Source organism: Dromiciops gliroides, chromosome 2 (assembly GCF_019393635.1).
Source record: "Dromiciops gliroides isolate mDroGli1 chromosome 2, mDroGli1.pri, whole genome shotgun sequence".
NCBI classification, from domain to species: domain Eukaryota; kingdom Metazoa; phylum Chordata; class Mammalia; order Microbiotheria; family Microbiotheriidae; genus Dromiciops; species Dromiciops gliroides.
Window position 1 is genome coordinate 426,564,491 of NC_057862.1, and position 18,480 is coordinate 426,582,970.

At 39.5% G+C, this 18,480-nt stretch overlaps 1 protein-coding gene across 8 annotated transcripts in view; it reads right to left on the minus strand.

Moving 5' to 3' along the window:
* Nucleotides 1-18,480, minus strand: part of RABGAP1 (RAB GTPase activating protein 1) — a 241,947-nt gene that overhangs the window by 32,000 nt on the left and 191,467 nt on the right. For all 8 annotated transcript variants that reach the window (XM_043981839.1, XM_043981838.1, XM_043981843.1 and 5 more), the window contains 4 exons: nt 16,930-17,043; nt 10,047-10,121; nt 3,674-3,799; nt 3,046-3,189 (listed from right to left, as the gene is read on the minus strand). In XM_043981839.1, the coding sequence (XP_043837774.1) occupies nt 3,046-3,189; nt 3,674-3,799; nt 10,047-10,121; nt 16,930-17,043 (459 nt within the window). The remainder of the gene's footprint in view (nt 1-3,045; nt 3,190-3,673; nt 3,800-10,046; nt 10,122-16,929; nt 17,044-18,480) is intronic.

Below are 18,480 nucleotides of genomic sequence, written 5' to 3' on the forward strand. Positions count from 1 at the left end.
ATGTAAAAACTGATAAGTATATCAAGGTCTGCAATGAAGTACTTGCACATCACTTAACCCCCAAATGCCCCCTCCCAATGCTCATTCCTTGGTGGTTTTTGCAATCCTATTACTCTTGGCATGTAGCCTTCTTTGTCTGAAACGGTATAAAAGGTGAACTCTCCTCCCATTCAGTGGGGCCATCTCCATTTTACCACTGTCTCCTGGCCACGTACTCCTTTCTCCTAATAAACCTCTTCATTTTACAAGATTTGTTGTGAGCCTGCCAATTCTTTGGATGAGCCAGGTTCTCGAACCAGCTCTCATGTCACTTCTACATCTAGCCTTGATTCCACTCCATTCTGTTCTCTCCAGCAGACTGCTTCCTCTATCATCCCCCAAACCACACTTATATCTCCACCTATATTTAGGCTGCTTTCCTGACTAAAAACACACTTATATCTCCACCACCCTTAAAAACCTCTCACTTGATTCGATCATCCAATTGTCAGCATCTCACTGCTAATCACTATCCTATATCTCTCCTCCTTTTCAGTGGCCAAACTCCTTGAGAAAGTCATCTACAATAGGTGCCCTCACTCCTCCCTTATCCTTCCCCTTCCCTCCTCTCTCCTGCCCACTTGATTCTAAATCCTCAACAGTCAGGCTTCCTTATAGTGTCATCATTCAATTAAAATGACTCTACAAAGTTACCAATGACCCCATTAATGGCCAAATCCAATGGCCTTTTCTTCTCTTCTCCCTCTATACTATTTCACCTGGTGAACTCATTAGCTCCCATGGATTAAATTATAATCTCCATATCAGTGTTTCTCATATTTACTAATTTAGTTCTATATTCTCTCCTCATCACCACTCTTGTATCACCTTTTCACTTGTTGGACATCTCAAATTGTATCTTAAAACTCAAAATGTGCAAAAGACAACTAACTCCAACGTCCCTTAATTTCCCTTTCATCCATTCTTGTAACCAAGGTGTCATCCTCAACAACTCTTTACTTGCACTCATTCCATATATCAAATCAGTTCCCAAGTTCTTTGAAACCTCTCTTAAATAAAAAACCTTAAACCTCTCTCCCTTCTTGAATGCCTATCAATTGGGGAATGACTAAACAAGCTGTGGTATATTATTGTGCTGTAAGAAATGACAAGCAGATGATTTCAGAAAAACCTGGAAAGACTTATATGAACTGATGTACAGTGAAGTGAGCAGAACCAGGAGAACATTGTGCACAGTGACAGCATTATGGTTCTATGAACAACTGTGAATGACTTAACTACTTTCAGCAATGCAATTATCCAAGACAATCCCAAAGGACTAATGATGAAGAAAAAAAATTCCCCTCATCTCTAATACAACTACTAGTCTGGTGAAGGCCTTTGTCACTTCACACCTGCATAGAGCACACACAGCCTGTTAGTTGGTCTCCTTGCCTCCCATCTCTAGTCTCTCTCTGTCCAGTCCATTCTCCATTTAGCTATCAAAGTGATCTTCCTAAATTTAGCTCAGGTGACTAACCTCCTCAAACTCAAGTGGGTCCTTTCATCTTCTACCCAGCTTCTCTGCCTGGTTTCACCAATGTCTCTAGTACTCCTCTATCAGCAAGACTGAATCAATTCTAAAATTGATTCACTCCTTCTCATTGCTCCTTGGTCCCAAGAACCCTTCCTCCCTCTGACTGGAAGGTTGGAGAGTAGCTATTGGAGATCCCTCAGATTCTCCATTTCAGGAGGGGTTCCAGTGAAGACATTATCATTCTCCACAGCTGCAGATCTTCAACATGCCCTGTTCTGAGTACTCTCCTTCCCCCCAACTTTTTAGGTATTATGTTTTCCCATTAGATTATGAGATGCTCAAATGCATGGGCTATTTTTGGCCTTTGTACCCTCATTGCTTTGCTAGTGCCTGGAACATACAGTAGGTGCTTGATAAATGCTTACTAACTGGCTCCCTATTACCTCTAGGATCAAAAATGAGACCCTGTTTAGATTTTAAAGCCCTTCACAACCATGCCACTTCCTATCTTTATGTTTTACTCACTTCTAGATACTCTATGATCAAATAACATTCTTTTTGTTCCCTGTACCCAATAGTCCATGTCCCAAGTCCATGCCTTTTCACTGGCTATTCTGGAATGATTTCCCTCCTTGTCTCTATCTCTTGGCTTCCTTGTCTTCCTGCAAGTGACACCTAAAATCCCATCCTCCGCAAGAGGCTTTTCTCGGTCACCCTGAGGAAGCTAGTGCCTTAACTCTGTGACTATCTCCAGTTTACCTTGAATATATTTTGTACATTATCTTTTACATGTTGTCTCCTCTGTTACACTGTGAACTCCTTGAGAGTAGGTTTTGTTTTTTACTTTCTTTGTGGATTTGCACTTGAAGCACGGACTATTTTTGTCTTTCTCTGCATCCCTAACATTCAGCACAGGACCTAGCATATGGTAAGCATTTAGATGCCTGGTGACTAGACTCACTGACTTCCCTTCCCTGAAACTTAGTTTCATCATCTGTAAAATGAGGGAGTAGGACAAGATGGTATCTAAGGTCTCTTTCAGCTCTAATTCCTATGTTCTAATAAATCTCTTATTTTCCCTTCTGGACTGATTACAATCACATCTTATTGTCTGCCCCACAGCCTCTCTCAACATGGGACCTAGGACAGCACCCTGCAAGTGGCAGTGGCAGGAGGGTGGAAAGGGAGGGCCAGCAGACTTAGAGGGGAAACCCTGGCTTAAAATGTTAGTTCTGCATATATTAACGTGGTGATCTTGGACAAGTCATATAATTACAGAATAGCTGAACCAGAAGGGATCAATTAGTCCAATCCCATTATTTTACAGATAAACATATTAGAACTTGTAGGAACAAAGTGATTTTCTTAAGGCTATTTGTAAAATGGGGATATTTGCCAGAGGAGAGTTATATGCCATACCTCAGTCTACCAGCTCTGAATAACAATTAGGAAGAAAACCATGTTATCTTTGAAATTGTGGGAAGACTGTGTGTAAAACACAGCAAAGTTGTGTAGTCACTGATACATACCTCACACAACAGCAGGTCAATTATATGGAAGACCATGTAGAGAGGGAATTTCGCAGTGAAAAGTGTAAGAAACCACTGGGAAGCATACATATGTGCTTCAAGGCTTATATCCAGGAAGTGGTTGTACAGGTCCGGAATGTATTCCTGAAATGGCAAACTAATTAGTTTTTGGCATAAATGTAGCTGTTAAACTCACACTTTGAACACTTACATCTGCCAGGAAGACAATAAAGTTACATACTTAGAGTGCTCGCGCACTCTCTCACTCTTGTCCGTTCTCTCTTTCTCTCTCGTTCATTCTCTCTCTCACTCTCGTTCTTTCTCTCTCTCTCTCTCTCTCTCTCTCTCTCTCTCTCTTTTTTCCCCTTCAAAGCAGCAAGGGAAGTCATTAAGAAGAAAATATAGCAAGTGGGATTCAACTGGAGCAAAGCCAATTCTCTTACTATTCAATTTATTAACTTGCTCTCAACAACAGAAAAAGACCCAAATAGTGACAAATACTTGAAAAATTAATTTTCTCTACCAGATTAGAATATATTATCCCTTTCAAACTGAGTATTATACTGTAGTCTCCCAGGGGAAAAGGACAGTGGCATTATCATTTCTTAAATACTGTTTGACTCTATACCTGCATGAGGCGCTCCAACTGGTAAAACTTGCAGTGCAAATCTTCAAAGTTTTGCTTGAAAAGTTCCCTGAGTCCATAGTCAAACATGATTTTGACCAAAACACTGAAAGCCTGTTCTTCAGGCATCTATTAAAGAAAAAATAAAACAAGAAAACAGATTTTGCAGAAGTTTGTCTTCTTTTCATTATATTAAGCTCAGGCTTCCCTGTCCCCATCTGAATGGCAAGAAGCAGAGTGGCAGATAACAACAGAGATCTGCATTTACATTTCTTATCTTGTGTCAGATCTGACAAGAGAAAACAAGTTTCTCTTCTTTAAACTCATCCATCATCTCCTCAAGCCAAAGAGGCAATGTTAAACCCCAAAGCTCTGAAGAGCTAGCACTATTTTGTCAACTCTATTTGTTTTTCTGTTCATTTGTTGGAATGAAGATAAAACATGGAGAACAGAATATGTCAGTTCAAAACTAGTCAACTCAAAAGAAAGCTAGAGCAGAAGGGGACTTTATAATAGGGAAAATAGTATTTCCATGACCATAGAAATCATTTAAATTAATATCCTTCATTTTATTTATTTGTTTGTTTGTTTTTTTGGGCAGGGCAATGAGGGTTAAGTGACTTGCCTAGGGTCACACAGCTAGTAAGTGTCAAGTGTCCAAGGCCACATTTGAACACAGGTCCTCCTGAATTTGGGGCCAGTGTTTTTTCCACTGCACCACCTAGCTGCCCCCTATCCTTCATTTTATGGAAGGGGGAACTGAGGTCCAGAGAACAGAAGTGACTGGCTTAAGGTATATTCTATAGAGATTTAAAGAACTAAACAGAGCAAAACAATAACAACACTGGAACAAGAACCTCAGTCTCTTGATTCCTGATCTAGTATTTTTCCTTTTATGCCAAGCTGTGCCTCATCACATCAAGTATCTAATCCACTGTAGTTTCCTTACTGTCAAAATATGTTAACTCTTCTTAACTGATGAGAAAAGACATAACTAGCTAGAGCTTGTGTGTCTTACAAATGAATTACAATTATATTGTAATTTAAACTCTTACAAATATTTTACCTGACTTTTGTTAATAAATAGCAACATTTATGTATATTCTCCAAAATGTGATGGAAAAATACTTTCTTGTGAACCTGGCAAAATATCTAGTAACTTGTTTTTTTAAGGACTGGAAATTTTACATTCAGGATTCCATATTATTACAGTAGCAACCTCTCAACAAAAGGCGGGGTGGGAGGGTAGCAGAATATGAGTATGGAAATCACTGAAAATAGGTTCAAGAAGGGTTAGGTAAAGTAAGAGCTAAAAGACTTCTATTGGGTTATTGTGTGGAGGGGTATATTTAAAGGGCATACCTAACCTTTATAAAGGGCCCACACTGTTACACAAAGTCTAATGACTTTGATGACAACGGTTCATACTTACATGGCTTTTCATATTTTACAAAACACACAAAAAAACTTAAATAATCCTGGGAGATAGAATGGGGAAATTTATTATCTCCTTTTAGCATATAAGAAAACTAAGGGTTAGAGTAGAAATGACTTGGACATTTTCACATGGCTAATAAGTGGTAAACAAGAAACTTGAACCCAGATCTCTAGACTTTAAGTCTAGTGCTCTTTAGATAGGGTTGGAGAGAGATGCCTGACTTAGTAGATATTTCTATGTGAATTGCTGATCATTCCACAAACACTAAGCATCCATACTGTATGCATAACACTGTTCTTTGAGTGAGTGGCAGGAGGTTTAACGCTCCTCAGGGAGTCATCATGAAACACACAATATCACATGCAAAGTGTATTGTGAGAATCAAAGGATGGTGCAGCAGGTGCTATATAAATGCTAGCTCTTACTTTTCTTACAGAGGAACAGAAATTCTATATAGCTGGGGGCGGGGGGGGGGCAGAATGTGGAAGATCAGGGAAGAGTTTATGGAGAGGCTGGATATGTGTCGCATTGCAAAGAAAGGCTAAGAATTCCAAAGTCAGAAGAATGTGATATACTCTGCCTCAATAAACTCAGGAGTAAGACTTGGCATTATTTTAAGTGATGACACTGCAAGAGAATTGCACTCATGCAGCCAATATGGTGAGCACCAGCATCCTCCCTCAGATTTCAATAATTAAAATCCATGAATTATGGTTAGAGAGCTAACTACCAACCTGTTTCATAAAGAGATCATGATTACTGTGTCTCTTAGTTTAGAAAAAAAAAAATCATGAGGCCTAAATGCTAAGAACAAATAAATCGAGATACTCTTGTGAAAACCCTGAAATCTGATGACAAATGTAAAGTTGGGAAGGGCAGAAAACTGTACAAGATTAGGAGTCAAAAGAGCTGAATTTGAATCCTGCTCTTGTTACTTCCTAGCTGTGTGAGCTTAGACAAGTCACTCCCTCTCTTTAAGCTTCAGTTACCGCTTTTGTAAAATAACCACATAAAAGTACAAAACCAGACTAAGTGTATATGGGTACACTATATCTGGTAAATTTAGTCTGGCATTCAAGGCCCTATGAAATCTGGCACCTCTCTACTTTTTCAGCTTCATCTAACACTATTCACCATCATATGGGTGACAACCAAGCTAAACTGGGTTGCTTTCTGTACCATTTATATACATCAAGTCCTTTCCTATGTTCTTAGTCATACCATTCCATATCTAGAATATACTTCCCAAACCTCCCAAATCTATGCCTTTTGAAATCCTACTCATCTTTTACAGAAGTGGGCTAAGTGAACTCTATGAGGCAGGAGCTGTGGTCCAGGTTGGACCTTTAGATTTTTCCTTGAATGATTTAAATCCAGAAGACAAAATATATATAAAGAATTTTCAGCAAACCAGTGGAACCCAGACTGCTTGGGAGGGACCTTTTCAGGTATTATTGACAACTCCTACTGCCATTAAAATTGGTGAAAAGGGGGAAGCGAGGTGGCGCAGTGGATAAAGCACTGGCCCTGGATTCAGAAGGACCTGAGTTCAAATCCGACCTTAGACACTTGACACTAGCTGTGTGACCCCTGGGCAAGTCACTTGGCCCTCATTGCCCCGCCAAAAAAAAATAATAAATTGGTGAAAAGGACTCTTGAATTCAATGTTCTCATGTAAAGCCTGCATCATTCATAGGTAAAGAGATTTCAGATAAAACTCAAGTAGACACTAAAGAGCAAAAAACCCTAACAATAGCAACTGTTAAAGAGAATAGAACCCTAACAGAGCCCAGGGGCAATAGGCAGTTCCCATTTGATAGTCCCACTGATCAGTTACATGCCTTGGGACTCAGTCTTCATAAAGTATTGGGAGATGGAAATTGCCTTTTTAGGGCCTTAGGAGATCAGCTACAAGGTCACTGTAGGAATCATCTCAGACATAGACAAGAATCTGCTTCTTACATGATTGACCACAGAACTGAGTTTGAGTCTTTTAGAATAAAGGACTCTTCTTTTGAAAAATATGTTGAGGAATTAAGACAACCTGGTAGGTGGGGAGGAAACGATATGATTGTAGCTTTTGTTAGACATCACCAGCTGAATGTGATAGTTCATCAGTTGAATCAGCCCCTATTGAAAATCAGTGGCACAGACAAAGTTGATGCTAAAGAACTCCACATTTTCTACCATAGAAAACATGACAGCATTAGAAAAATCAATGACAATTCGGAAACCCCTGCCACTTTGGCATGCAGAGAATTGGGGAACCAGTTAAAACAATGTGGCATACCCCAAATTCTAGCAGTTTAAATACCTTAACCTTAACAAACTTATCCTTCTACAGGCAAACCACTGAAGCACATGGCCTGGTTTTCTGGCCCACCTCAATCTCCCCCACCCTTTCCCGTACCTGTACCTATCCTTAAATCCCGCCTTTTTTTGTTTTGGCTTTTGAAAGGCACTGAAGAGGCCTGGAATTCACCACACCTTTAAGTTCTTTAAGAGCACAAAAGAGTGCTTAGCAAATCTTTTGCTTTTTGTTTTTGGTTTTGGCTTTTCTTTGTTTTTTGACTTTTGTTTCTTTTGTTTTCTTTTCTTTAAACTCAATTTTGTAAACTAAGTGACTTTTCAAAGACATTTTAAGTATATGCTGTGGGTGGGGCCATTGGGTCTCAGAAGCTACCAGAATTCTTTTTTTTTGAGAGAACCATGAGTTTTAATGAGGTGTTTTTTTATGGGATTCTGTTTGGTTTTTTTTAAAAAGAGGGTTATTGAACCCTATTGCTTGATCTATCAATGAACATATTGAATACTGAATCTTGCTGATTGAAGCCTTATTTCTTTTTGATAAACTGATCACTATCTTAAGTATCTGTTACTGTTATACTAGATAGAGAATTCATGTATAAGATGATATCATTTACTTGCTAAAAGAAGATTATGTAATAATGTCTAATATAATCAGCTATTTGCATTCATTTATCATTTATATGTCATTATACTCTGGGTATGGTTTGGAATTATTGTATATATTACTAGTATATCCTCAGTTATGCAGTATAACATGCATTTTTACCATCATACTGTCTTTGGTGAAATTAATATGAGATTTATGAAGTATGGAAACATATCATTTCAGAGACATAACTGACTCTTACAGTAAGCTTGATGCAGGCCCTGGAAAGAATATATGTGCAACAAGAGAAGAGATGGGTAGAAGTAAGTCCATGGTTTGCTTATGATGGTGACTATGCAGAGCACAATTGCCAGACACAGTCCAGTTCCTTCCTCTCTCCCTCCTAAAATAACCTAATTTAACTGAACTTGTTTTCTTTTTGTCTCATTCAGTCTAATCACCTGTGGCCTAGCACAATCACTGGCTGTCTCAAAAACATGAGATGTGGTATGATAACCTTTCCATAACATTTTTCAGGTGTCATGAACACATTACTAAATTTGGCTTTGATCCAGACACATGGTGGTAGGAAGTGTTATAGATTGCATAACTACTTCAACCCTCTATTACATAAAGGAGGGAATGTAATGGAATGTATTAATTTGATCATTGACAACGCTATGCTAAGGTTTAGTAAAAAATCCAGCAATTCAAACAGTTAAAGAAGAGAATCTAGCTTTCCAGTCCAGGGTCCAGCTTCCCCCTGATGATATCTTACCACTCCAAGAAGACAAAAGAACTCAGAGACTTTATATGAAAAGTTTTGTTTTGTTGGTTTTGATTTCTCCTTCTGTTATAATATACACCATCTGTAATATGTACTCTCTGTAGAGGCCCTCCCTTTGCAAGACCAACGTCAAAGCGCAGATTCATGAGGGATCGCCCCTCTGGACAAAACTTTCCTCTCTCCCTTTTCTATATTGTTATTAACATAATGTTAGCATAGGATATTATTTTTGGCTGTTTCATTGAGCAAATTCATTAGTTTTTGAAATGAAACAAAGGGGGGAATGTGGTAAATATATATATATATATATATATATATATATATATATATATATATATATATATATATATATATATATATATATATATATATATATAAATAAAAGGGAAAAGTTAAAGGGGGAGATTAATGCTCTGTATATCCAATTTTGAATCTCACACTATTCCATATCTAGAATATACTTCCCAAACCTCCCAAATCTATGCCTTTTGAAATCCTACTCATTTTTGTTGTTGTTGTTGTTGTTTTTTGCCGGGCAATGGGGGTTAAGTGACTTGCCCAGGGTCACACAACTAGTAAGTGTCAAGTGTCTGAGGCTGGATTTGAACTCAGGTACTTCTGAATCCAGGGCCAGTGCTTTATCCACTGCGCCCCCTAGCCGCGCCCCCTACTCATCTTTTAAGCTGCAGATCAAATGTTGCTTCCGGCAGGAAGTCTTTCCTTGTCTTCCCAGTCAGAAATGATTTCTCTTTGCAAGGTATTCTATACCTTTCTTGTGCTTTAATCATACCATATTTTGCATTACAGCTAATGTTAGTTTTTGTACATCAGGGTATAATAGCTAATATTTATATAGCACTTACTGTGCACCAAGCACTGGGCTAAGTGTTTAACAATCAATATTACATTTGGTCTTGACAACAATCCTAGGATGTTGGTGCTATTATCTCTACTATATAGAAGAAAAAATGGAGGCCAAGAAAGGTTTAAGTGACTTGCACAGGGTAACACAGCTACCAAATGTTTGAGGCTGGATTTGAACTCAAGTCTTCCTGATTCCAGGCCTGGCACTCTATCCACTGAGCTACCTCATTGCATCCATTTTTTCCCTCTGGTTAGACTGAAAGCTCCTTGAGGTCAGGAGACTTAGTTATCTTTGCATCTCCTCCTAGACCTACCACAACTTATCACATTAATAAATGGTTGTGAAATGAATGGCTGTGTGTTAGCATGAAAAAACACTCTGGTCACTTACGTGCAGAAGTAACACAGCAGCAAGGAACGACTGACCCTGGCAGTAGCCGATCTCTTCATCATATACAGAATAGGCCTGAAAAAAGAACACAAATTTTAATATGCTAAATCACACACATATCAAGGAAATCAAAAGACCTGCCTGTGAACAATTTACCTGGCTCAGGGGAGCAAGAAGCAGGGGAACGGCACAAAGTGTGTCATCCTACCCAGCTCAGCTGTCTCCCAAACTGTCAGTTGGAGCTGGGAGGGACCTGAGACATCTTCTAGTCCAACAACATAATTTTATAGATGAGGAAATTCAGTTTAGTTAGAGGAAAGGACTCATCATTATAGGATCAGAGAGCAAATTAGATCTAGTGTGGATCTTAGACTTACTCTTGCCTAACTTACTGAGTGCTGATGAGTATCAAATACCATGCACCAGAGATAGAGAAGCCTGGTAAAGGTGATTCACTTTTCTTCCTGTGAGTCACAGAAGGGGCACAGCCATCCCTAAGACTCCCACATTTTTTGACAAGAGTGACTTTTCTGAAAATATATTTGTAGGTTTGACTAGTTGTCATTCTTTCCCACCTATCTTCTTAGATCCTTCTCTTCTAAAATATACAGACACCCCGCATTTCTCAGGATTTAGTCTTTGGCTTTTTTAGCTACTTTTCAGGGCTGCTTAAAACAATTCTTCTTTTTTTTTAGTTTCCATATCAGCTCTGGTAGAAAGGGGAATTTCATATAGATTTCAAATTTTTCTTCCCCAATTAATACATTCATTTTTTTTTTTTTTTAGTGAGGCAACTGGGGTTAAGTGACTTGCCCAGGGTCACACAGCTAGTAAGTGTTAAGTGTCTGAGGCCGGATTTGAACTCAGGTACTCCTGACTCCAGGGCCAGTGCTCTATCCACTGTGCCACCTAGCTGCCCCAATACACTCATTTTTTTTTTTTAAAGTGAGGCAATTGGGGTTAAGTGACTTGCCCAGGGTCACACAGCTAGTAAGTGTTAAGTGTCTGAGGCCGGATTTGAACTCAGGTACTCCTGACTCTAGGGCCGGTGCTCTATCCACTGCACCATCTAACTGCCCCCAATACATTCATTTTTAAGAAGGCTCCCCTTTATATCATCCTTTTTATTCTTTGCCAGGATCCTTTCAATTCCAATAAAGCAATGTAGGATGTTATGTTTGGATTTTAGCTCTCTTACCATAAGATTCATTGCTTAATGACAGTGATAATAAAATAAAATTAGTTTAAAAAAAACTTTATTGGGTTTGAAAGTTTAACATGTGATTAAATTGCATATAAACTTTTCAGTACTGCATCATAATTGTACTTCTAGAGGTTCAGACCAAATTTTTCATGATCTGGTTATATAAATTAAATACTTAGTATTGAATTGTTCAAAAATCAAATGTCTCGGGGACAGCTAGGTGGCGCAGTGGATAGAGCACCAGCCCTGGAGTCAGGAGTACCTAAGTTCAAATCTGGCCTCAGACACTTAACACACACTTACTAGCTGTGTGACCCTGGGCAAGTCACTTAACCCCAATTGCCTCATTAAAAAAAAAACAAAATCAAATGTCTGCCTCCTGATTTGTTGCTTTGTGGTTTAGAAGCACTTTTCTCACAGCAGCACTAAGATAGAGCAATATAAGTCTTAATCTCACACTCAGCTGCCCAGTCCTACCTGAGACTTTTCCTGATCACCCACTGTTAGCACTCTCTCCTCCTAGAAATGACTTAAATCTCACTTCATATTTATTTACTTGTGTCCATATTATATTTCCCCTGTAAGATGTGAACTCACTGAATGTAAGGTCTGTTTAATTTTTGTTTCTGCATTCCTAGCTAGCAATCTGTTACACCCAAGTGGGTGCTTAATAAATGGGGAGTGAACTGAATTGAACTTGCTTCAGTTTACCATGTATGAAGTACTTGTTGTATGTCAGGTGCTGAGTATACAGACATGAAAAATGGCAACAATACTAGGCCTCAAGGTACTTATAATCTAAGAGGAGAGATTAGACACTGCGTGTCTCACAACAAATCCAGTTTTTTTTTTCTCCTTATGCCAAGTGGCCTTACTGATCAATCTGATGAAGTACAATGGGGAAAACTGGGTCTGGGTGCTAACAAAGTAAACTATAGATTCATGTGAAGCTTTAACATTTTTATTTCTTTATTGGTAATCCTTTTTTTCTGGAAAAGTGGCCAAAGAATGGATAACTGTGTAACAGTACAAGATACAGGAAAAAGAAGATTGGCTTAAAAATGATTAGACAAGAATATGATAGAAATGACAACCTTAAGTATCTGATGAAGAGATTAAAAGTCAAAGAAACTCAACTTTGATCACCTGTAACACAACAGTTTTATCATACAATTTAGCATTTAACAGAACCTTGATGAATTTTTTTGTTATTTATTGAAAACCAGCCCCTTCCTTCAAGGTTCAGATTAGGTGTTATCTTTTCCATGAGGTCTTCCTTGGCAGGAAAGTACCTCGCCATTCTCACCTTTCCCATGGTATATTGCTTGGACATCTCCTGTGTGCTTATATGTCAGTCAGTAAATAAACATTTATTAACTGCATACTGTGAGAAAATAATGGGATTTGGCAGATGCCCAGGGGCCCCACCTGAAGACTGATTTGGAATTAATTGAATTGGGTGAGACTGAGAGACTGACTGAGAACCTACTTAAGGTTAATTAAATCAAGACCACACCTGCCTGGCCCTGAGTTGGATGTTGTTCTCAGAGGCCGTGAACTAAAACATCAACAAACCACCCTCAACTGATCAGCTTGAAGGACCTCCCCTTCCGGGGAGGGAGACAGGAAGTAGGAAGGTGAGGCTGGCTCCTTGGGTCAGCCCTTTTCGTTCCAGAACCTTGGGTTGATGGCAGAGAGGAGAAGGGAAGAAGGGGGCCAGTGTGAACCCTAAGGTAGATAAGGCTTTTTCTTTCTGTATTCTCTGTACTCCACATGTTCTCTTTATTCTTAAATAAATGCTTAATGCCAAAAACTGGTGCTGACGTTTCTAGCTTATAAGTAAACCGTAGCTATTTCTCCCCCCACGCTGGGGGTAGAAACAAGGCGACCACACATTAGATTTTAAATGCCACAATACCATGTGCCATGTTCCATGCTAAGTGTTAAAGATTACAAAGAACGGTAAAAGACAGTCTTTGCTCTCAAGGAACTCAGTCTAATGGGGGAGACAAAACATACAAATAAGTCATATATGCAGGATAAATAGGGAATAATCAACAGAGAGAATGAATTAGAATTAAGGAGAATCTTGGGACAGGCTTCCTGTAGAAGCTGAAATTGTAACTGGGATATGAAGGAAGCCAGGAGGTGGAGACGAGAAAGAACATTTTGGGCAGAAGGGACAGCCAGAGAAAATGCCTGGAATCAGGAGATGCAATGTCTTGTTTGAGGTAGAGGGGATATAAGACCAGAAAGGTTGTTGGTGGACCCATTATGAAGAGCTGTGAACACCACACAGGATTTTATATTCGATGCTATGCTGTAGGTGATAGGGAACCACACAAGGATGACCTAAGCTTTAGGAAGATCACTCTGACAGTAAGTGGAGCATGTACTAGAATAGGGAAAGACTTGTGGCAGGCATCTAGCCATCAGGCTATTTCCAGGCATGAATGAGGTGATGAAAGTCTGTATCAGGATGGTGGCAAGGTCAGAGGAAACGAGGCATATGTGAAAGATGTTGCGAGGGTAAAATGTGACATGATTTGGCAACAGATTTAATATGGGGGAGGGATGAGTGAGGAGCTGAGGATGAAAACTATGTACACCTATGTTGTGAGAATTGGTGACTGGGAGTATAGTGGTACCCTCAACAATAATAGGGAAATTAGGAAGAGGGGAAGTTTTAGGAGGAAAGACGAGTTCAGTTTTAATCATTTTGAATTTAAGATGTATATAGGACATCCAATTTAAGATGTTCAACAGGCAAACAAGTGATGCAAGACTGAAGGTCAGCAGAAGTTAGGGCTGGATAAGTAGATATGAGAATAATCAGCAAAGGGATGATAACTGAATCCATGTAAACGGATGATGTCACAGAATGAAACAGAAGAGGAGAAGAGAAGAGGGTCCAGTAAGAAGATCTTGGTTTATTGTTATTGTTGAATCTTTTCGGTCATGTCTGACTCTTCATGACCACATTTGGAGTTTTCTTGGCAAAGAGACTGAAGTAGTTTACCATTTTCTTCTCCAGCTCATTTTACAGATGGTGAACTGAGGCAAACAGGGTGAAGAGACTTGCCTAGGGTCCCATAGCTAGTGTCTGAGGCCAGATTTGAATGTAGGAAGATGACCCCTGATTCCCAGCCCAGCACTCTATCCACTGTGCCACGTAGTTTCCTCTAACACTGATGGTTAGTGGGTGTGAATTGGATCAAAACCCAGCAAAGGAGACAGAAAGCATAGCCAGGTAGGGAGGAGAACTAGGAGAGAGTAGTGTCACAAAAACCTAGAGAGAAGAAAGTATTAGAAGAAGAAAAGGTTGATTGACAGTGTCAAAGTCTGCAGAGAGGTCAAGAAGGATGAGAACTGAAAAAAGGTCACTAGATTTGGTAATTAAGAGATCATTAGTAACTTTGGAGACAGCAGTTTTTGTTTAATGATGAGGTCAGAAGTCAGACTGTTGGGAGTTAAGAGGAAAGTGAGAGGAAAAAAAGTCGAGGCATCTTTGTAGATGGCCTCTTCAAGGAGTTTAGCCACAAAAGGGAGGAGAAATGTGGCATAGTAGCTAATGGAGATGGATAGATCAAGTGTGGGGTTTTTGAGGGTGGGAGAGCCAAAGGCATGTCTGTAAATAGTAGAGAAACAGTCAGGAGACAGGGAGATTGACTGAAAGTAAGTAGGAAAGTGAAGATGATAAAGGGGACAATGTGCTGGAGGAGATGGGATGGAAGAGACTAGTGGTACATAGGAGTTTGCCTTGCCTTGGTAAGGAGAAGGGCTAACTCTTCTAGAAAGATGGGGTAAAGGATGAGATAGTGGCAGAAGGCATCTGGGTGACATGAGATGAGGAAGAGAAGATATTAATAATAATAGCTAACATTTATATGGTGCTTTCTATGTTCCAGGCTATGAGCAAAGTGCTTTACAATTATAATTTCATTTGATCCTCACAACAACCCTGGGAGGTAGGTGCTTTTATTTCCTCCATTTAATAGATAAGCAAAATGAGACAGACTGAGGCAAATAGAGGTTAAGTGACTTGCCCAGGGTCGCTCAGCTAGTAGGTGTCCAAGGCCACATTTTAAAGCCTGGCATTCTATCCACTGCACCACCTGGCATCCCTAACAAAAATGCAACATTTCTATTTTTTCTGGCAGCTCCACAGTGCCTAGCACATAGAAGATGCCTACTAATGGCTTGTTGACTAACTAAAGAAAAGAATAGCAAAGCACCAAAATGTTACTTTCTCTGGTTGTAGGAATACTGAAACCCTCTTCTCAGTCTTATTTGTTTCAGGAAATGGATTTAAGCGTAAAGTAGAATGTATACAGCTCATTGTAACAAAAGAGGTTAATATGCCAAAAATTCTTAACAAATTGTTGTAATTTAATACACCCTTATCTCATTTCACTGCTTTTGACATTTTATAGAAATAAACATTTGCTGCCATTTGAAATTTTCATTTATACTTATTTATTTACATTTTGTAAATATCTACCTGTTTATTTGTCCTCCCCCATTAGACTGTAAGTTCCTTGAGGGCAGGGACTGTTTTTATTCTTCTTCATATCTCTAGCATTTAGCACAATGCCTAGCACATAATAAATACTTAATAAATGTTTTTTGATTGATTTATCACATCTTGGGTGAAGGTGGTAAAGTAACACACCTAGAAGGACAATGAACATTTTAAAGGAGTCTATAACCTGTCAATAAAATAAAGCTTTTGAGATATAAAAGATTTCTCAAGAATTCATCATCTATTGGAATAAGTTCTGGATATTGATCGAGAGAGAGGGCTTTGAATAACCACCATGCTATTGGTAGCTGTCTTACCTTGAGCAATGAATGAATGAAAAAGCATTTATCTAGGGCTTACCAGGGGCTAGCTAGCATTGTGCTAAATTCGGGGAATACAAATACAAAAGCAAAGACAGTTCTTATCCTCAAGGGGCTAACATTCTAATAGGGGAAGACAACATGTATAAGGGAGTGGTGGCTAGGGAAGGGCATTTTGGTTTGGAACAGTACAGGGAGGGTCAGTGGAACCACAAACTGATGGACATATCCTTCCTAGTAACAGTGGCAGTATGGATGTGATTATGATTTCAGAACTGTAAGTGGGGAGAGAGGGCAACAGCAAGGTGGGGGGCAAGAAAGCCAGGAATGAAGTGAAGCATGGCAGCAGCTGGCCTAGGTATAGTGCACCATGTGAAGCACTCACCAGTCACACTTTCATCCTGTCACTTTACCTTGCTGAGCTTCAGTTTCCTCATCGGAAGAGGTGTTAGACTTGATGATTTCTAAGATCTCTTTCTGCTTGAAATTCTTTAAAACTAATTCATGAAGATTTCTAAATGTGGAAGTGGAGAGAACAACTGGAATCTTGAAATTCTCTGGTCAGACAAGCTATTTAGATCACAGAGGAAAAACCCAACAATTTGCTAATAATTGTTTGAATTTTAAAAGTGGCTTAAAAAGATATTCCTCTTGTCTTTGCCTCTGTTGCTACCTAAACATTCATGATTAAAATCAAGAACTATTTGCAAGGGATTGGCTTCCTTTTGTATTACTGAGATCCTCTATCATGATTTCTCAAAATTTAATATGAAGCTGAGGTCCCAATCTGGAAGGATTTCTGATGATTTCAAACCCACTGAAAACCGAACTGTTTACCTTGCATATTTTATATAAGGAATCTTGACCATCTCCTCCTGTGTCCTTAAAGTAGTCATGAGCTGGGAATGTACGGTTAATATCCCTAGTGATAGCACTGTCCTGGGGAGATTCCTGTGGAAATACAAGGCAGAAAAAGTTTTCATTAGTAAGCAATCAAATGGCATGGCTTGCAGACTGCTAACTTGTGGGCACTATCTCTCTGAGGTTGCTTCATGGAACTGGGTTTTCATCAGTTTGGGTCCTCCCGCCACAACCCCTCTACAATTTGGTAGATGGTTTTTGACAGATGCAGTGGCTGAAAAATTTATCACTCTATGGTCCTCTGGGTTTGAGAATGTCCAAATGTAGCTAGACTGGTCCCTGGACCAGCTGGTCACTGCTGGGTTCATTATGGTTTTCTATCTTAGCAAGACTCCTCAGAGCTTACACTCTACTGGCAGAGTTCCAGGTCTCATCTCCATGAGAATGAAGCAGTGGAGTCCTTTAAGTGAAGGACTATGACAAATAGTTTACAGCCAGTGTCCTGTCTGAGAGCTCCAGAATCAGCAGAAGTTGTGATAGATCAACCCATTCACCACTCCTGCCCGATCCTGTGCCATGTCCCATATCCCCACAATAAGGAAGTGCTGTTTCTAAAAAAGAAAAGAAATGGTGACCTTTTGGTCTCCGTGAGGGAAAAGGAGCTTTCTAAAACAGATTTCCCATAGGAATTAACCTAACTCAATGTCTCAAGGGAAGAGGTGAACAGTCAGCATATTCATGTCAGAAAAGGTTTGTTCTCCCTTACTGCTTGTGGCTGCCAAGATCAGTGGAGTGGGGGTGGAGAAGTTGGGCAATTGGATCCACAGTGGTTTAAATGACCCCCTGGCACAAGGCCCATATACCAAGGCTCATACATGGGAAGGATGACTCTTGAATGTCCTAAAGGCAAAGATGGTAAAAATGAAGATCTGCTGGCAGATAGCAATCTGCTCCACTGTGGAAACTGAAGTGCTGAATGCCAGAGGGATTCAGCCAAACAGGATACGGAAAAAGATTAAGATGAAATTTTTCTGTTTTGGCCAAAGGAGTCAAACTCCTGGGAGAGTTAGCCATTCCCACCCCAGATTTAACTAAGTGTAACAACTGTCAGTATCCATCCCTTCATAAGATTTACTGGGAATCTTAGTAGCTTTAACATTTGTTCCTTTATGCAGCATATGTATATGTGTGTGCCTGTCTGTCTGTCCGTCTGTTCATCCATCCATGTTACGTGCCTGCTGAACCTCAGAAATGTGATATTTTGTCATTTCATTGCTTTGCAATGAAAAGACCAAAAACTGATCTCCCCTTTTGACTTCATCTTGTAGTCAAAATGCACCCCAAAAGCCTGTTCCAACATGAATTTACTTTGCATTAATCTTTTTTTTTTTTAATTTTTTTTAGTGAGGCAATTGGGGTTAAGTGACTTGCCCAGGGTCACACAGCTAGTAAGTGTTAAGTGTCTGAGGTCGGATTTGAACTCAGGTACTCCTGACTCCAGGGCCGGTGCTCTATCCACTGCGCCAC